At 42.6% G+C, this 21,399-nt stretch overlaps 1 protein-coding gene across 4 annotated transcripts in view; it reads left to right on the top strand.

Annotated features, from left to right (window-relative positions):
- TENM4 (teneurin transmembrane protein 4) overlaps window positions 1–21,399 on the top strand; it is a 448,178-nt gene that overhangs the window by 54,948 nt on the left and 371,831 nt on the right. The window contains exon 4 of one of the 4 annotated variants that reach the window (XM_077842115.1): window positions 21,185–21,191. The exons of the other annotated variants lie outside the window; for them this stretch is intronic. Coding sequence (XP_077698241.1) covers window positions 21,185–21,191 — 7 coding nt within the window. The remainder of the gene's footprint in view (window positions 1–21,184; window positions 21,192–21,399) is intronic. 4 annotated transcript variants of the gene reach the window in all.

Below are 21,399 nucleotides of genomic sequence, written 5' to 3'. Positions count from 1 at the left end.
CACAGGTTGAAAGTGCTTATGGGAAGCTTTCTTTTTTGTTAAAAAGGCCATAATCAGTATTGCCCAAGCATTCAAAGATCTGGACTCTGGTCCCAAAAATCATGAGAATGGCTTAAAAATCATGAATTTAAAAACAAACATTTGGGGACTTTTTATTTGCCTTTTGGTTTTTGAGCCTTTAAAGTTATGTTTCCCAGCTATTCTCCACAACCATGAGGTCTTGAAGCTGACATAAAAAAAAGAAAAGAAAAAGAAAGAAAGCTGAGATCTTGACATTATTGAGTGACTGAAAACAATGGTTTTTTAAAAAAATAACTAAATACCACAATACTTGCAATAAAATTGTAACAGATAGCAACACTGCATCATCTGATGGATATTAAGTAAGAAGCTGAGAACGTCTCTGCCTGTTACAGTGCCCTAGATTTTGAAAACTGAAAGAATGTTTCACAAATCTAATTTTCTTTTCCCCATTTTGGGTCTGATTGTAAAGGGGCTCTATCGATTTACACCAGATGAGGGTCTGGTCCAGCAATGGAAATTGGAGGTGCATAGCAGCTTTCAGGATCAGGGACATGCTGGCCTCCACTTCCCGCAACTCCTATTGGCTGGGAATGGTGAACCGCGGCCACTGGGAGCTGCGGGGGGGCCGTGCCTGCAGACGGTCAGCGTAAACAAAATGTCTCGCGGCCCGCCAGTGATTACTCTGATGGGCAATTGTGCCAAAGGTTGCCAACCCCTGCCCTAGCACAAAGTTGTTGTGTTTGAGTCTCTAAAACTGCACGGGAATATTTAATGTTTTAAAAAAATCCCCAAACTGTTTACATTCAAATTTTAAAAATGGTGAAAACATTTTTATTCCTATTAAGTTTGAACATAATATATTTGACCATGTTTCTTCATTATTCCTTTACTTACTTGACAGCGTTCCTTTTTTATGAAGAGTTAAGTCAAACAAACTACTATTTTCTTTGGTCTGTGACAGTTTGTTTTAACAATTTCAGTAAATGGAGGTAACCAATACCTTGGAGGGATCATTGTTTCCTGCAGTGAACACAACCAGACAGTTGAAATGCGGATCCAGACTTCTATGCTTTTCTGTTTCTCCTAGCTAGTGTTTTATATTTGGTTCTGACTTAGTGTGGATTTTGCAAGTGACTGTTTAGAAAACTAAATTACAAGCACATGTACTGGATTGTTTAGTAAACTCTGAGCTTTATCACAGCAGCCCTAGAGACTGCTGTTTGTCATTTAATACTTGGCTACTCTAAAACCAGCAAGAGATAGAGGTGTGCGGTGAGGCTGCATTTTATGATTTGTAGGGTCGTATACAGAGTGTATTTATTTATTTAGCTTGAGAAAGGGCATTGTTTGTTTCTACGGGTACATCTACACAGCAATAAAAAACACACGGTGGCAAGTCTCTCAGCCTGGGCTCCGAGACCCTGACCCCTCTTGCCAGGTTTCAGAGCTTGGGCTCCAGCCCAAGCTCAAATGTCTACACTGCTATTTTTTAGCCCTGCAGCATGAGCCCCATGAGCCCATGTCAATTGAGCCCATGTCTGAGACTTGCTGCCATAGGTTTTTTATCGTACCCATAGTGTTTAAATCTCATGTATCGGAAATACTTCCATTTGATTTCTGCTCTGTAATGTAACACACTGGCTAAACACAAGCATTTGACAGCAATGAGCTGTGCATTAAGCCAGTATAACTCCTCTCTCCTTCTCTCCACCCATGCTCCCTCCCAAAAAAACAAAACCTCACTACGACTGACAGGCTTGGGATCTCATGCTGATTTTGTCATTTAACTTGCAGCAGGATAATCAGAACCTCCTAGGACGATTTTCACTTTACTAGAGGGAGGATGGAGAGCCTTCAAGGCTGGAGTTGCATAAAGTATATCATTAGGGATGCTCTCCCCGTCTATTTTCTTGCCAGCATCGTTCTCAGTGATTGGCAATTGACCATGGAATATTTGATGGTACCAAATTCTGTCATCGCCTGTAAAATCATATTGGATAGACTCGCTCCTTGTTTGTGCTTTGTATTTTCTAGGTGAGATGAAGCTGATTAATTTTGTTGAGACCTCAAAATACTGTTTAAATAGATTTGAAGATTTTGTGTGGGATTTTTTGCTTTGCTTTGTTTTTCTTTAATGTGTTTAGGCCATTGGGAATTAATTTACAAAGTAGAGGACCAGATCAACTGGTGTAAACTGGCATGCACTGATGTCCTCATCAGTAGAGTTAGACCAGTTTATACCAGCTGAGGGTTTGTCCAAGTGGATTAAAAAAATACCTGCAAATTCCAAAAAGGGCTGATGTCTTCATTAACATTCTCCTTGTCCTGTTTTCTCCTTTACTTGTCCTATGGGAAATGTTTATGATTTTATGTTTCATCTTTTAGAAAAATGAAACATCTAAACATCTTTTAGAAAGCAATTCTCATGCGAGGTGCTGGGTTTGACAGCCCTGGGGGCTGAACTACTTTGTGTTCACCAAATAGGTACTGAATTGGTAGGGCCCATGTAAGTTTCCCTTACTTCTCCACCATTTTGTCTCCCAACTCATCACGGCAGGAAATACCTCTAGAAAAAGAAGTTCAGTCTCGATTCCCAAGCAGTTCTAGCCTCTCTACTATCTAAGATACTTATATGGTCCTATCACTGTTGTACGTGGGGAACCTCACAATCTTTTAATGTATTTTTCTTCACAACTCCCCTGTGAGGTAGGGCAGTGCTACTGTGGCCATTTCACTGATGAGGAACTAAGGCACAGAGAGGCTAAGCTATTTATCCAAGATGACACAGGAGAGCCTCTGACAGAGCAAGAAATTGAACCCAGCTCTCTCAGGTCCCACTGTGACGGGTTGGATCACAGAAACCCCCTTGGGAATTGCCAACTGATGTGCCAAAAGAAAAGGAGTACTTGTGGCACCTTAGAGACTAACCAATTTATTTGAGCACGAAGCAGACTACTTCTGCCCCTGCTTTCCTGCCCTGGCAGCTTAGGACTTCAGTGCCCTGCCTGGTTTGAGCCAGACCCGCTAGCCTGCTGTAAACCCAGACCCAGGTCTGAACCACGTCTCCTAACAGCTGTAGACTTAACTGAAAGCAACTTACAGAAGTGTGCCTGTCTTTAACACTCAGATGCCCAACTCCCAGTGGGGTCCAAACCACAAATAAATCCGTTTTACCCTGTATAAAGGTTATACAGGGTAAATTCATAAATTGTTCCCTCTATAACACTGATAGAGAGATATGCACAGCTGTTTGCCCCCCCCCCAGTATTAATACATACTCTGGGTTAATTAATAAGTAAAAAGTGATTTTATTAAATACAGAAAGTAGGATTTAAGTGGTTCCAAGTAGTAACAGACAGAACAAAGTGAATTACCAAGCAAAATAAAATAAAACACGCAAGTCTAAACCAATACAGTAATAAAACTGAATACAGATAAAATCTCACCCTCAGAGATGTTTCAATAAGTGTCTATCACAGACTGGATGCCTTCCAATCTGGGCACAATCCTTTCCCCTGGTACAGCCCTTGTTCCAGCTCAGAGGGTAGCTAGGGGATTTCTCATGATGGCCACCCGTTTTGTTCTGTTCCACCCACTTATATATATTTTGCATAAGGCGGGAATCCTTTGTCCCTCTGGGTTCCCACCCCTCCTTCTCAATGGAAAAGCACCAGTTTAAAGACGGATTACAGTTCAGGTGACATGATCACATGTCCTGTGAGACCCCAAACCTTCATTCCTCCCAGACTGACTCACAAGAAGGCCTGCCTGCAAACAGAGCCATCCACAGTCAATTGTCCTGGTTGATGGGAGCCATCAAGATTCCAAACCACCATTAATGGCCCACACTTTGCATAATTACAATAGGCCTTCAGAGTTATATTTCATATTTGTAGTTTTAGATACAAGAGTGATACATTTATACAAATAGGATGACCACACTCAGTAGAATATAAGCTTTGTATAAGCTACCTTACAAGAGACCTTTTGCATGAAGCATATTTTAGTTACATTATATTCACACTCATTAGCATACTTTCATAAAATCATGTAGAGTGCAACATCACTATACCACTATAGCACCCTAGCCACTGGACCATCCTTATTCTCTGCTACCACTGCCGTTTCTGGTGGTAGTTTTTGTGACATGGACACCTGTGCACTAGGACCTGGGTCAAGACTTCCAACTTTTTTCACCGAGGTTCTGATGATGGTACCCTGAGAATGCTGCTGGGGACACAGTGTGTCCTAGTGGATTGAGCGCTAGACTGGTGCTCAGGAGACCTGGATTTTATTTCCAGCTCGATCGGGGCTCCTGGGTAGCAGTGGGCCAAGTCAGTTCCCCTCTCTATCGCAGTTTCTGAATCAGTAAAATGGGGCTCATGATCCTGACCTCCTTTGTACAGCACTTTGAGATCTACTGATGAAAAGTGCTGTACAGGAACTAGGTGGTATTCTTAATACCAGTCGGACGCCCAATCCTCAGGCCCCAATTCAGAAAAGCATCCCTGACGAGGACAGCACTTAAGCATGTGATTTAAGTCCCAGTGAGCATGAGCATGCTTGTTGTTTGTTGCTGTCCTAAAGTGGGGCCTTAAACACTTGTATGAGGGGAGGCTGTTCTTGTGATTACAGCACTGGACTAGGACTCCAGAGCCTTGAGTTTGATACTCAGCTCTGTCTTAGACATCCTCTGTGACTTTGGTCGAGTCACATTAGGATAAGTCTGCACTGCAATAAAAGACCTGTGGCTGGCTCGGGTCAGATGACTCAGGCTCGCAGGGCTCGGGCTGCAGGGCTAAAAATTGCAGTGTAGATATTAACGCTCAGACTGGAGCCTGGGCTCTGAAACCCCGCAAGTGGGGTGGGTCTCAGGGCCCAAGTCTGCATGTCTATGCTGTAATTTTTAGCCCTGCTGCCTGAGCCCTGCAAGCCCAAGTCAGCTGACCCAGGCTCTGAGACATAGTATCCTGGGTTTTTTACTGCAGTGTAGACATACCCACAGGGTCAGTCCCACAACCTACTGAAGTCAATGGAAAACTCCCATAGGCTTCTGTGGGCTTTCGGTTCATATCCTGAATTTCTAAGAATGACTAGGGAGGAGTATAAAATGATTGCTCGAGCATGCTGGGGTGTAATCAGGAAGGCCAAAGCAAAATTGGGAGTTGCAGCTAGCAAGGGACGTGAAGGGTAACAAGAAGGGTTTCTACAGGTATATTAGCAACAAGAAGAAGCTCAGGGAAAGTGTGGGACCCTTACTGAATGGGGGAGGGAACCTAGTGACAGATGATGTGGAAAAAGCTGAAGAACTCAATGCTTTTTTGCCTCAGTCTTCACAGACAAGATCAGCTCCCAGACTGCTGCACTGGGCAGTGCAGTATGGGGAGGAGGTGAGCAGCCCTCAGTGGTGAAGGAACAGTTAAGGACTATTTAGAAAAGCTGGACATGCACAAGTCCATGGGGCTGGATGCAGTGCATCTGAGGGTGCTGAGGGATTTGGCTGATATGATTGTAGAGCCATTGACCATAATCTCTGAAAACTCGTGGCGATAGGGGGGAGGTCCCAGATGATTGGAAAAGGGCAAATATAGTGCCCATCTCTAAAAAGAAGAAGGAGAATCCAGGGAACTACAGACTCACCTCAGTTCCTGGAAAAATCATGGAGCAGGTCCTCAAGGAATCCATTTTGAAGCACGTGAAGGAGAGGAAGGTGATCAGGAACAGTCAACATGGATTCATCAAGGGCAAGTCATGGCTGACCAACCTGATTGGCTTCTATGATGACATAACTGGCTCTGTGGGTATGGGGAAAGCAGTGGACGTGATATATCTTGACTTTAGCAACGCTTTTGATATGGTCTCCCAGAGTATTCTTGCCAGCAAGTTTAAAAAGTATGGATTGGATGAATGGACTATAAGGTGGATAGAAAGCTGGCTAGATCGTCGGGCACAATGGGTAGTGATCAACGACTCGATGTCTAGTTGGCAGCCGATATCAAGCGGAGTGCCCCAGGGGCTGGTCCTGCGGCTGGTTTTGTTCAACATCTTCATTAATGATGTGGATGATGGAATGGATTGCATCCTCAGCAAGTTTGCAGATGACACTAAGCTGGCGGGGAGAGGTAGATATGCTGGAAGGTAGGGATCAGGTCCAGAGTGACCTAGACAAATTGAAGGACTGGGCCAAAAGAAATCTGATGAGGTTCAACAAGGACAAGTGCAGAGTCCTGCACTTAAGATGGAAGAATCCTACAGGCCAGGGACCGACTGGCTAAGCAGCGGTTCTGCAGAAAAGGACCTGGGGATTTCAGTGGACAAGAAGCTGGATATGAGTCAACAGTGTTGTTGCCAAGAAGGTTAATGGCGTATTGGACTGCATTAATAGGAACATTGCCAGCAGATCGAGGGAAGTGATTATTTCCCTCTATTCAGCACTGGTGAGGCCACATCTGGAGTATTGTGTCCAGTTTTGGGGCCTCCGCTACAGAAAGGATGTGGAAAAATTGGAGCGAGTCCAGCAGAGGGCAAAGAAAATTATTAGGGGGTTGGGGCACATGACTTACAAGGAGAGGCTGAGGGAACTGGGCTTAGATAGTCTGCAGAAGGGAAGAGTGAGGGACGATTTGATAGCAACCTTCAACTACCTCAAGGGGGGTTCCAAAGGGGATGGAGCTAGGCTGTTCTCAGTGGTGGTAGATGACAGAACAAGAAGCAACGGTCTCAAGTTGCAGTGGGGGAGGTCTAGGTTGGATATTAGGAAAAACTATTTCACTAGGAGGGTGGTGAAGCCTGGAATGGGTTACCTGGGGAGGTGGTGGAATCTCCATCCTTAGAGGTTTTTAAGGCCCGGCTTGACAAAGCCCTGGCTGGGATGGTTTAGTTGGTGTTGGTCCTGCTTTGAGCGGGGATTGGACTAGATGACCTCCTGAGGTGTCTTCCAACCCTAATCTTCTATGATTCTATGATAAGTGCCTCAACTCCTCACCTGTAAAACGGAGACTGTAATACATCCCTGTATGAAGGGGACATTGTGAAAATGAAGGGCTTGATCCTGCTCCATTGAGGTCATTGGGAGGAAGGTCAAGTCCCAGTTCATTAATGTTTGTGGGTTACGATGGAGAATATACAAATACCTAGACAGATGGGATGAATTCAGTTTCTTATATGAGTAATCTCTTGACTTCAGTGTGTCTGGTCACGTGAATTACTTTACTCACATGCCATAGGGGTTGGCAAGATCAAACCACTGAGCTGGATGCAAGCTAGAAATCTTTAAAGGTAAATCTGTATCTAATTCTCAGCCCACTGAGCTATCTTCGCCCCCTAGCTTGTGGCTAATTTAATCCACTTGATGAGGTTTCTGTCCAAGCCTATTTAACATTTTACGCTAGATATTCCATCCACATCTGTTTACATAATAGTGTTTTTAGTACTGGAAGCCTGAGACTGAGCAAGTTTAGCAGCTCTCTTATTTAGTGTCATTTGTTACACTTTGTGTTGGACTTTATTTGCCTACATGCATATTTATTTATGTTACTTTAGTACTCACATCGCAAAAGAAATGCCTTACAACAGCTGAGTCTTCCTTTGTGCATTATCGTAAACTGCTCGCTTCTGAGTGGCTCTTCCAGCTCCCTACAGAGGCAGATGAAAATTAGTTCCTAAGCAACAAATACTAATTTTAAAAAGAAATTGCTTGTAAATTCCAATAGATGAGTGGAGATACTGATTGCATTTTTGTGGTAGATAAACCTCGGCATTTGCCTACAGCTCCTGGTAGGTATCAAATATATTGTGCTTATAAAATGGTATAGGCTCTAGGTGCATGTTTGTTGGACGTATGGCAGTATATAAAATGTAATGTTGTTGTTAAGTGTGCACCAGTAATGGATTAAACCCAGTTTTTATACTTAAATCTGAGAATTAGATTTCCCTATAAATCTTGGCACAGCCATCATAAGACTTCTGGAAGCCATGTTTTAGACTAATCACAGCATTTCAGGATTCTGGCTTTTATTTGTCAGGAGACGTGAGTAAAATACTCTGGAACCTGTTGCTCCTTGAAGACAAACTTTGGGAAGAAATCAGCATTATATGAGATGTTTAGAAATGAGCATCTAAAATAAACATTCTGCCTATTGTGATCTGGAAGTCCTGTCTGGTTTACCCACTGTACAGGGTACAGTTGAAGGTGCATTAAACATAAATGGGGCAGCCTGAGGATTTAATGTAAGGTTAGGAGCTGGGAGAACTGGCTTCTATTCCAGACTTTTCCACTGACTCACTGGGTCACCTTTGATAAGTCTCTTTGACTCACATTTTTAAGTGTCTTCTAATTGTGGGTCCCAATTAGCAACTCCATTTAGGTGCAGATTCTCAGCTCCTCTAAAAATCCAGGTGTAAGTTGGACACCCAAATGGTAGGCTACTTGCTAAAGTTTGATATTTAACCTGTCTGTGGCTCAGTTCCCTTGTCAGTAAAAAGGGGGGGAAATAATGCTTATCCTCCTCTTTCCCACCCTTAATTAATCATTTTTACAATTTTTGCTGGTAGCATCCACTATGCACAGTGCAAACATAAAAACCATGCCTTCCCTAGCAGGCCTTTTTTTTTTTAAAGACAGAGGAACAGACTAAGAGAATGGTGATCTCCTACCCCATCCCCCCACCAAAAAAGAAAAAACCAAAAACCAACAACAGAGGGGAAATTGACTGAATAGGGGAATCAGTGAAACTGATTATACATACAGTGCAAGATTGGTGAACCAACTTCTGTTGGTTAAAGAGACAAGCTTTCAGTCTTACACAGAACAACAACTATACATACAGTGCTGGCAAGTAGGACTGACAGGAAAACAAAATTTCTGTGACAAAATCTAAGGTTTTGATATGTGTTGGAACAAAAGCAAGACCTTTCAAAATGTATCATGGAAAAAATAGAAGACAGAAATAGTCATCTGGATGTGGGGGACTCCTGCTCTGCCTCTTTCTCGCTCCTATCTCTCTCTGGCCTAATGAATATTTAATTATTCATACAAAGTGGAACAGCTCCAACAGGAGAGAGTCAGAGAGTCCCACCCCAGAATAGTCAGTGGCCCAGTAATTATATTTTCCTCTAATCTCCTTCCGTGGTAGCCATTTTAAATCTTAATTGTAACAAGAATAGGTTAAAAAAAATTCAGACAGAAGTATGATTTTTTTTCCATTGACTGTGTCCCTTTAATTCTGCCTCAGTGACTAATAAGTTGCAGCAAGGCGTTCCAATTCCAGCAAGTAATGTTTAGTGCAGCAACACAGCTGGGTTCTCCCAAGATTTTGTAGATTTTGTGGTGGGAGTAAGCAAACGGATGCTCTCAGGGTGGACTGTGGAAGTGGGGTAAGATTGACATAAGCGAATGAGGAGGCTCTCAGTAAAAGCAATGCATTGGATTGAGGGGATGTAGACAATGAAGCCATGCTAGGGCTGCCCCCCTTTAGAGCTTTCGGAGGAAACTCTGATTTAAGGCCTAATCCAGTTGAACTGACGTAAGTGAAGGTTGTTCAGTTATTTCAGTGAGGGTCTGATCAGGTTGATGGGATCAACTTTTCAAAGGAGCCCAAGGACAAGGATGAAATCCTGGCCCCATTAAAGTCAATGGGAGGTTTGTCATTGACTTTAATGGGGGCAGGATTTCACTCTGGATTTCTAAGTGCACTGAGCACAAAATTGGGGCTGATTTTTCTAAAGTGCTTGACAAACAGCCGCTGCCACTGTGACACGTTTAGATTTATCTGCCAGCAATGCGGTTACTTCCCTGGGTGCCTAACTGGGAGTTGAGCTTTTCTGAATATTCTGGCTTCAGAGAAAGTGTTTGCACAATCTGACCTGCCTAATCAAAACCAGTTTTCAAATGCCATTTTTATTAACTTTTTTAAAAATAAACATCTTCAGACAAAGCAGTTGATGGCAAACAGATGTTATACGGCTTATTAGCATTTAGCTCTCCTAGGTACTCAAACAGAGATGGATCTAGACAGATCAAAACCTCCCCAATATTTGTTTTAATGGATGGGCTTTCTTGAATTTGTTCATCCACTCAGAGGAAAATGTTAAGAAGTGAAAATGATTAATGAAGGCAATTGAATACCTAACATGTATGTAATCTAATCCAAATCATTAGAGGTTTGTATGAAAAAAAGAATAGTGTCTACAGCTAAGCGAATCAGATACTGTTTGCAGTGGCTATAAATCCTCATGCATACAGGCCTGGAGTATTGCTACTGCCATGTGCCATCCGAGTTAGGTCAACAGGACTGCAAACAGTGGCAAATGTGGTGGCAAACAGTAAATCCACTCAAGTGTTTGTAGGATTAATCCCAAAGATAGTAGGCAGATGGGAAGAAATTCACTTTCGCTCCCTGTCACACGCTTAGAGTTTTGCATGATTCGTTTTATAATGGGTGTTTTATGCGTTACATCTGGGATTGGCCACTGTCAGATATATGATACCATACGAAATGGACCAACTAGTCTGCGCTGATGCAGTAATTCCTCTGTCCTTATGGTCTAAGGAACACATCCTCTACTGGATGTGCTTTATTCTCACTGCTCCCATTAACTCTGAGGGGAGTCATAGCTGCAAGTTCACAGTGTCTCCCTACTAAAAAGAGCCAGATCCAAAGTGTGCTGAACATCCACACCTTCCACTGAATTCTACTTACAGGTCTGCCCCTGTCTTTTGTAGCCTTTCTGCTAAAATGACTGTGTTCCACTCTCTTTGCAAGTGATAAAACCTCTTTCCCTTTGATGGAGGCAGCATACCCTGTGGGTTGAAAAATGCACAGGGGCCATAACCAGGACAGTGACATCTGACCACTGTATTATTCACACTGTTGTGAGGACAAAAGTGGGTTTTCCTAAACGTGATGCCCAGGTGGAATGGAAATTGCCTGCTTGTACCTAGTTCCCAATTTTTTAATAATGAACTGGGTGCACTGTCAGTATTCCAGGTATAAGGAACTCTCAGTACAACTACTTCAAAGTCACACTTTATTATTAATTAGGCAAATAATGTTAACACCTCCATACAGTGCAATGTATTAGTAGTCTTTGGTTGTTTAGTAGTGTTGCGGATTTATCTGCTTACTGTTGTAATAGTCTCCAAAAATAAATCAACCACGCTATTCTCATCCCATATAGTCCGTCTTAAAGTGCAATTGTGGTAAAAAAAAAAATACAACTAGCACCCCTTTTTTCAAGAGATCTTCTCTCTTCAATTCATATCTGCTGATTTTACTGTCCAAACCAAACTTTTATTCCTGTTAACCCTGCAGAGCCAAACCAGCTTTGTAAGAGGGAGCTGGATTCTATTCTACCTGTTGCATCATCATCAGAATTATCTGATACATTTGAATGCAGAACCTTTGGTGGTAATGAAGAAAGAACACAGCTGGATTTTCAGATCTAGCTTGAGTTTCCGGGGTTGGCTCTAGGGCTGAACAGGGGGCAAGGGAAGATGGGGAATCTTTTGATTGTAAACTTAGCAAATCAGATCTGAAGTCATTGAGAGAGTGGGCCTAATTCACTTTTGCATTATTCCATTTTTATAGTGGAGTGACTTCATAAATTTGAATGGAATTATTATTATACCAGTATAAAAACTGGAGTCCCACAGTGGTGAATCAGACCCAATAAATCCTGAACCCCACAATGCTGTTTCACAGGTACTTATCTGTCTCTAACTATCTTTGACTGTGTGTGTTAGCTCACGGTCTCCAAAGGGACACTTTGAGTCTAATTTTAAAATAGAGGAGCTCCTTCCCACCAAGTTAGCACCAGCTTTGACTTACCCAGAGTAAAATCTCTCGTCTTTAGTCCTAATTTTTAGAGGGTAAACATTCACCTGAGCATGAATGGTCATTATTTCCACATCTTGTATAGCACCAATCAGTTTGTAATTGCTAAACAAACAATAAATAAAATCTGTTACTTCCCTTATGGAAAAATATAGAACTGGATAAAAATGATGACCTTTCTATAGGTTTTGTATAAGATTGGATAGAACTTAGAGTGAGAAAAGAATATCCTTCTGTGTTAAATTCTGTGATTGTTCAGCGTTATTTCTGTAGCACCCTGTTGATTTCATTCCTGTTAACTTATTTCAGGTTTTTCCATAAGGGTTGTAACTCTGTGAATATGGGGTGGGGGGCAAAAACCTGAACACTCCCCTGTTTTTTCTGCTTTAAAAAAATAAGTGTAGGTGCTCAGCAAAACATGGCTGTCAAACCCCAAGCGTCAATGACTGTTCTTTGTGTTAATCTGTCCATTCCCTGCGATTTCCAGTTCCAGGGTTAGCAGTTTAAAAAGAATCCTTAACTACTGTAAAATCATCTGTCATTTTATTTTCTCCCCCCAGACTCTTAAAGAGTGTCTGCAATGAATTACCTCTCTGTCTGAAATGAATTACTATTTCATCCCACACAAACACACCATCATTAGCTGCCCCAAGCAAGGTCTGGAACTATCTTGCTCTTGTAAGTTAAACAACAGACAAGCAACCGTGAGATGAAATTGATTATGTGAAAAATTAGAATGCTTCAGTAAATCGGTTTCTCTTATGTCATGGACTTTACATGTAGCTTTCCTTTAAAAAAAGAAAAGTCATTAAGTTTTTCTTTCTTTCTTTCTTTCTTTCTTTCTTTCTTTCTTTCTTTCTTTCTTTCTTTCTTTCTTTCTTTCTTTCTACAATTCTGCTGTCAGTTATACGGTACAATCCCATTGACTTCAATGTAGAGGGCACACAAACAATTGACCAAATACTTTGGGGATGTAGAACCTTTCATTACAACAATCTTGGCTCAAATCCAGCATAGTCTAGTAATGACTACATGTCCTTACAATCTGCCTGTTAGCCTGGGTGAAACAAGTGTCAAGGTCTCAGAGTCATCTTTATTTGTCCGGTGTTCACATCACAAAAAACACCACTGCAAGTTGTACCCTTAGAAGAAGGGCTGAGTACTGATTGGGCAGGAGTAGCTAGCCACCATTTTGCTATTAGAGGTGGTCCCTCTAGAACAGCACTGAAGCATATCAGTAGGGCATTATAGGAAGTTGACTGTGCTGTACCTGAGTTGTGAGTGAATAGAGGACTTCAGTTTCTTTGTTAGCTAGTCACCATGCCCAAACACTAAAACCTTGTTCACTTGGGAAAGTGGACTTGCACTTAAATCAGTTTTCAAACCAATTTAGCTAAACAAGTTCAAATGCCCATGTAGATTATTATTTTGGTTTAAAAGTGGCTTACTGCAGGTTAGCTCTAGTCAATTAGGTTTAACTAAATCAAAATAAGCCTCTATTATCAAAAGAAGAGTGTCTGTACGGGGGTTTTCACTGGTTAACTATGTTGGTTTAAAAGCTGTTTCAAGTTGTACTGGAGCAGCTTTAACAAGCCCTAAAAGCGTTCATACAGCGGTTTGCAGTTCACGCTTGTTTGATGAGACTGTTTGAAAACCACATTGGCAGAACTTTCTCATGTGGACAAGGCTTAAATTCCCTGTATACATGTCTGAATGGAAATGGTTTGGCATAGATGTTCGTGAGCTGCCAAGGCATGCATGCAGTGATGCTTTAGCACTCCTTCCTACTGAAATGGCTGTCACTCCACTCTCCTGTTCAGGAGTTGCTTCTCTTTAGGAGTGTGTGAGGGGTTTGTTTGATAAGCTGCTGTGCTGGAATATAGTGTAAATACGAATGATCACTCCTAGAGCTGTTGTATGAGGAACATAAATCATGCGTATAAGAGATGAAGGCTAAACCGTGCATGTGTTATTTCCACTCAGATGTCACCCAAGCAATGCATAGAAATGAAAAGGGAATACGTTACAGCAATTGAAAGCAAGGCTGAGGCCATAAAGGTAGATTGGTTTCATCGTTTTTGTGTGTACAGGCCTTGTCAGTCAGCAGCCAAAAACAATAATTATGCCTTAAGAATGAAAGCCAGGATCAGACAGTCACTGGTGCTGAGGTTGAGTGGGGCTATCATAGTAAGTATCTTCACTAGGTTATTTGTAAGCCGGGGGAAAGCCCTTTATATGGCTCTGGCTGAACCCTCTCTTTATAACTGAGCTTTAGATTTCATCAGTGATTTATCAGTGATAAATCAAGTGTCTCCAGAAGAGTTCAGTTAAACCACTGAGTATTAGAAATTCCGTTGTATCAGCCAACAAGAAGCAGAGTCTCTGTCCATAGAGTGGTGAATTACTTGGCAAAAGCTTAGTAGCTTAGGGTGATCCCATTCTTTTGGGACAGAACATGAGCAATGATATTATCAGGCTCCCATTCACATACCTCCTACAATGCTTACCACATTATTCCTGGTGGTCATGCCACCTCCGCGTCAAAGTCCCATGTGCCCAGGTTTTTCCTATTATTGACTGTTTAAGGGAGAACAGATTGTTGGTCTGCTGGACTGGGCATCTGGATTCCAGAGACCTGGGTTCTAGTCCTACCTCTGCCATGGGCCGCCTGCTGGATGACCTTGAGCAAGTCAATTCACCTCCTTGGGCCTATAGTTTCCCCATCTTCAAAATGGGGCTCTGATACTGATCTCCTTGTTAAACGCACTTTGAGATCTGCTGGTGGGAAGCACTCTGTAATGTCAAGTTGTTGTTCACAATGCTCTCTTGTAGAACTAGCTCTCCTGTAGAACTTTTCAGGAAAAGCATGTAAGACGTGTACAAATAAATCTGCAATTAACCATTCCTCTTCCTTTTGTCACACTGCTCTATTTATCGAGGTATATAGTACTTACTAATCTCAGGCCTGGTCTACACTGGCTGGGGGAAGAGGGGGGATTGATCTGAATTACGCAACTTCAGCTACGGTGTCTTCACTGCGGTAAGTCGACAGCTGACGCTCTCCCGTCGACTCCGCCTGCACCTCTCTCCCTGGTGGAGTACCGGAGAGAGTTCAGTGGTCGATTTATCACTTCTAGACTAGACGCTATAAATTGGCACCCCCCACACCCCACTGGATTAATCGCTGCCTGTCGATCCAGTGGATAATGAAGAGAAGCCCTCACACTAAATAGCTGCTCAGTCCCCTAGTGACTAGTTATAAACCAATCTCTAGGCCCACCTAGTCTCCCATCCAAAATGGTTATCCCCTGTCTTTACCTAGTTTTGTGTAACTGGCATATTTAGGCATGCCCTAGAATGCTTAACTCCAGCAGGCACGGCTCTTAAGAATCCTCCCCCCGATCCTCCAGACCCCATCCAACCCCTGAATGTTGTCACAATATGCCACAGGTGTGCACTACACTGGAGCATTAGGTTTTTGAAGGTGTTTACGTGAGCATAAATGCATTCATCCACCAGGCAAGCATTTTGCATTCCCAATAACTGTAGAGACACGGATTCCTGAACTTTAAAAAGGCTGCTCTTCCCTATCCTCAAAACAGAAGGAGAGGGGGCTAAGTTCTTGTAGAAGGAGCAAATTTTGAAAACAAAAAGGGACAGCTTCTGTGTAGCAGCTAGGAAACATCTTTCAAACTTAGCAAGTCACTTTCTCATTGAAATGAATGTCTGTATTTCTTTTGATGGGGGTTCTGTGGATATTAAGTTCTGGACATCTTTAATATTCACACTGAGTGTACAATAAGGCAATGTTCCTTTCCAGTTACTCCCATAATGACAGTGTCTGCTGAATCATCCAGTGCTTCTGTCTTAATCAATGCAATTCATTATTGAAGCTCATTTTTCCACAAACAGTACTTTATATACAGCGTAGTGGGGAGGTATTTTTGTGAAATTAAAAACCACAACATATTGATTTCTCCAGAGCTGTAATGGGTTTGCAGTCCAGCATATAACACAGTACCCCTGCTTCAGTCCTAATTGTAGGGGCCTAGCAATCACAGAGGGGGAAATGCCCATTTTATTTTTTTATTTGGGGGGCACAGAGGGTGTGGCATAAATACCTTTTTTTAAAATACTTTAAAAATGACGATGTAATTGCTGGAGTTGATGAGAGGCTATCAAGGAAACAAAAAACATGTGGGCAGGGAGGCAAAGTACTGTGGTGGATCAGAAGCAGCGAAGAAACAGAGAACACAGATTAGGAACAAATGCTTAATTCTAACCACAAGAAAAAGTTAGTAGGGGGTGCCATTGTTGGTGTTTAATATATTCTTTAATTACTCATAAAAGGGGTGAGTGGAGAGATGGCAACATTAGCAGATAACACAAAGGTATTGAGACAGTCAAGACTAGAGATGAGCACGAGGAATTCCAAAGTGACGTAACAAAGCTAGGTGAATGGGAGATGAACTTCAGTTTAACACATTGTGCCTTCTTTGTAGGAGATCCCAGAATTGTCTTCTAAAAACAAAATAAACAGTGAATACCTCAAAAATTCACCAAGTGGGATTAATTCAGTAAAACACTGACCACCTTCCTGTTAATCTGGGGCTATAATGCCATCTGGTGTGAATCGGCCTGTTGAAGTCTGTTTCCACCAACTGCAGATCTGACCCCAAGTGCTTTCTTTCATTTCATTTCATTTGCTATCTTGTTTTTTAGCTAGTATCGATTCTTTCCCTCTTAGAAAAAGCATGGCTCTATCACTTCTGAGTTTCCTTCTTGCAGTGCTGGGTGATGACCGTCTGTAATGTGAATGGAGTGTGAGAGGAGATGCTTATCAATCCATTTTATTTCCTTCTCATAGAGACACCTGTTTGAGAGAATGATTTCCTAACTTAGCCAAAAGAAGCTGAAACCCTGTGGTTTTTCAATTTGGTCTTTGCTTGGTTTTCAGGAATAATAATTAAAGTTGAGTATTGTACTCACAGCCCATCAGCACAATAAGATCAGCATAGTGGAGACAAACATATTGCTCAAACAGTTCAGCAAGAAAATCGTATTGGAGATGTTGTACCCTTGGCTGTAGCTAAAGCAGCCATGGCTAATATCTGTTTGAGAAACTTCCACCACCGGCAGGCTGTTTCTTCCGTGAGATGGGTCAGGGACCAACAAATGTATTAGGTCTCTTTTTAAAGTGTTTTCCAACCTTGGGAGAAAGACCAGACTAGTCCAAAGAGGGCAGAGAATAGGAGCAGTTGGGTAAGTGGAAACTGTATGGCTTTTTGTGCCCTGGCTGTTGCAGCCAAAGCAGAGTAACATTTCTTGTATATCACCAGCTTATCTTTGTGCCCTTAACGCAGGCAGCTATGAGAGATGCTCATATGTAGTGGTTCATACAGCTGTCTACTGGCCCAAGCTTCTGAGGTCTGTTCCGATGCTACTTGGCTTAGCCTCTGGAATACTGGCAGTCTGGCATGACAGAACCAGTTGGGGATACCCCACCCTGGGGCCACGCAGCTGAGTACTGAGTGGGGAATTGGAGAAAGAGCTGCCTGGGTAGTAAAACACTGAAGGAAAGAAGGGAGGGAAGAACTAGACTAAGAAATATTAAATGAGCAGAGGCAGAAAAGGACAGTGTGTGGGTTGGGTGCTGAGTTCCAGATTCCGTTGGTACCCTTACTACACCGTGTGTAAAATGATTTGGGATCCTTCCGATTGGAAGACTCTGTAGAAATGGAGTGATTAGTAAAGGCTAAAACGCACTTAGAATCATAGAATCATAGAATATCAGGGTTGGAAGGGACCCCTGAAGGTCATCTAGTCCAACCCCCTGCTCGAAGCAGGACCAATTCCCAGTTAAATCATCCCAGCCAGGGCTTTGTCAAGCCTGACCTTAAAAACCTCTAAGGAAGGAGATTCTACCACCTCCCTAGGTAACGCATTCCAGTGTTTCACCACCCTCTTAGTGAAAAAGTTTTTCCTAATATCCAATCTAAACCTCCCCCACTGCAACTTGAGACCATTACTCCTCGTTCTGTCATCTGCTACCATTGAGAACAGTCTAGAGCCATCCTCTTTGGAACTTCTGAGTCACTGACTGGAGTAGTCACTGTGGGTATGGAATTGCCTCTAGGCTCCAGTCCATACATGCTCACGCTTACACACCTAACCTTGCACACAGAACTAGGGTTACCAGGTAGCAACTGTGAAAAACGGGATGGGGATGGGGGGTAATAGGTGCCTATATAAGAAAAAGTCCCCAAAAACGGGACTGTCCCTTTAAAAACGGGACATCTGGTCACCCTACACATAACTGCCTTTGTAGGACCTGAGTCTGGTCTCATGCACCCCTGTTTTATAGTCATGTAACTGCACTGACAGCTGGAGTTACTCCTGATTTATATTGGGGTGAGTGAGCCTTTGGATTTTTGTATTTTTTAATTAAAAGTATAAGGAGCTCCATTTGAAACGCATAGTGTTTTAGACCCAAATTTGACAGCAATTCCTCTGTGCTTTAAATATCTAAGGAGAGATTTAACCCTAACAATCCTTTGCTTGTGGCATTTCCTTTTTTAAAAAGTGCTAGCTGTTATCTGTATAAGATCTTGCAAAAACAAACCGATATGTTGCCCTCCCATTGCTGGTCCCTTAGCAGCTGGTCCCTGACCAGACACCACAAATTTCCAGTGCTGTACTGATATCGTTGGTGTAACAGAGATATTTGGGCAGGATAAGGCATAATGGAAGCTTAAGATCTTGTTAACCAATGATAACAAAAGAGCTGTGTTAATTTTAGCTCCATTAGCAGCACAAGAAAAATAATCTGTCACTTTCTCTTGACTAGAAGGCTATATGGGGGAGGGCATATAAAACATTGACCTGGCTGGTGATGACTCAGCCTTCTCTATGCATGGTCAGGTTTTATAGACTCTAAATAAGAGACTGGTTGGTACTGGTGCGTAATTTGGAGAATTTATCCTTGCCAGTCCCCTTTTGAGGGAGGGATGTATTATTATGACCCTTTTACTGATGCGGGATCTGATGGGGACACAGAGAGGTTTGACTTGTCCAAGCTCACACAGGAGTCTTTGCCGGAGTCTAGACACTGGTGTCATAGTAATAATTAATAGCCCAGATCTGCTGGATCTCACTCCTGTGTGCTAACCATAAGGTCACCCTTCTTCTTTTGGGTTATATCTATTCTATTCGACTTTGCTTTCTCTACCCTGAATTAGGTATAGTGCAGTATTTTATTTTTGTGATCTAAAAACTTTTCAGAAATACACAGCTGCTGAGTGATGTTAATACAAGTCTGATATTTAATAAATGTGTTCTGTTGTAATTGAGAACACAGCCACTATAGAGGATAAATTCAAATATTTAATCCCATGTAACATTTTAATGGTTATCGGGGAACTATTGGTATATACAAGATATGCCACCTTGGTCCACTTGATTTACAAATCTATGACCATTCCCTATCCCAATATGGTTAAAAGCCTGTGGGTTTTATTTTGTGCTCTGTTGCACTGATGTAAGCCTGGTTTATGCTACCATAATAGAGAGCAGAATTCATTCCTGTGCATTCATTTTACCCAGAAAAGTTGGTATTCCTTTGATGTAACAGGTACTCAAAGTTATATCCATAGCTGGAAATGAAGGGCCTGTTTGAGTCCGTAGTTGAAAAAGTCGGGGCTCCTTGCAGGTGTCAGGGTCTGTTTGTTCAGGTCTGATTGCAGGATTGGACCTTAACGTGTAACGGAAGGAAGGGAAAAAAATAAACATCAGAGTGTGTTTGGCTTCTCTTATAAGATACGGTTTCTAAAGTAACAACATTCAGAGATCCTGAAATTGAGTGAGGGCCCAAATTATTGGCTCTTTGGGTAAGAGGACCAATTGCTGGTAATGGGTTACAAAGCTTTCCCTCTCTGGGTGGCCCTTGGTCCAGTTCCAGCCCAGGTCAAAAGCGATCAAGACTTACCCACCATCTGGCAGCTGTTTGTTGGCTTTCTGTTCGAGTTATCAGTTTGGTGTTTTCAGTCCAGACACCACTACAATATGCTCCGTGGCTGGCTATCTCCACAAAGGGACAGGGATCGAGCAGATCTGGAGCATGAACTCCACAAGTAGTTCTTCCCTGTCAGGATTAAGCTGAATTGGTGGGGCACTGTGAGGGGAGCCTGCCCTGCCCGTGTGCTGTCCCTGGTCTGCAGCTAAATAGAGAGCTTCAATCTCCCAGGCTGGCAGCCTGGCATCTTTCACCTGGGATTTCTGCACTCAGTGTCCCACACTGGCACCCGCCTCTTGTCTTCTCTGTTTTGTATTAGTTGACCACAGTACCTTTGTGACCCCTTCCCTCTCAACCCACACAGAAATCAATTAGTTTCCTCTTGTGGGGCCTTTTATGGGGCCTCATTTCTTCCTACTGAGGTCAAATATGCTGATGCTGAATTCACTTTTTGATTGGAGGGGGGAATCTTAGGAATGAAAGCAGCATTTAATATAGTTACAAAACAGGGACTAGATTGCAAACCTCTCATGCAGGCTGATGAGCAGTTCCTTAGGCAGTTCCTCCATTGTTCACCAGACCGAGTAAGGTGCTCCCTAGCCGGCCCTCTGTGATAACCCATACGTTAGTGTAACCCACACACCTTCTGGTGTGTGGTGTTCTGTCCCATGTAGTGGCACCGAGATCACTTAAAGAGAGAGATAAAATGAATCTGCTCTATGGCCTTAGCTAACAGCTAGTTGGCTTTTAGCTCATGCTGTAGAGGCTCATGCACTAAGCTCCAGAAGTCCCCGGTTTATCATCTAGCAATAAAACAAATGCAAGAATCTTAGGGGCCAGTCCTTTTAGGTTCTTAGTGCCCACAGAAGTCAGCACCTCTCAGGAGTCACTCAGTGCCTGTCATGATCAGCCCCCCACCAGTGAGCCTTTTGTGGGCAGGCACCTTTAGTTAGGTTTAGCACTTTCCCCTGGGATTATTAAACAGAAATATTTAACCCGGAAAGCATTTCCAATATTAAGCCTAATTCAACAGCTCAATGTCAGCTAAGATAAATAGGGTATGGAAGGAGAGAAAGAAACTCTGGCAACAGGATGTGTGTACTGAACACACATCTGTTACTCAGGCCACGTCTGTCACTCAAAAAGACATCATCCAGCAAACCCGCTCAACCAGATCTCGTCTCCACTGATCAAGGAGAGCAGCTCTTTGGGTGGCATGGCTCTTGCTTGTCCTGTATAACGCCAAGAGCCTGTTTTCACTCCCCACTGAAATCAGTGGATGGATTCCTGTTGCCTTCAGTGGGAGTTAGAGCAGGCCCCTAGTGCCTCCTTGTTTTATGCAAAGGAAAAACAGCCCATCACATTTATTTCTTCACTTCTTATTTTTAAAGGTTTGTGTCAATTTTCAGCCAAAGTGAATGGTTATATGCCCCAGACCATGTCTGTCCTTTGTAATTAACATAGACAACATGCTGTGGAAGTTTCAAAACTATGCTAATGTGAGGATTGATTTCTTATGTGCAGGTTGGA

Source organism: Eretmochelys imbricata, chromosome 1 (genome assembly GCF_965152235.1).
Source record: "Eretmochelys imbricata isolate rEreImb1 chromosome 1, rEreImb1.hap1, whole genome shotgun sequence".
In the NCBI taxonomy this organism is placed as follows: Eukaryota; Metazoa; Chordata; order Testudines; family Cheloniidae; genus Eretmochelys; species Eretmochelys imbricata.
The sequence above is the reverse complement of the archived record's forward strand: the minus strand, read 5'-3'. Positions and strand labels throughout refer to the sequence as shown.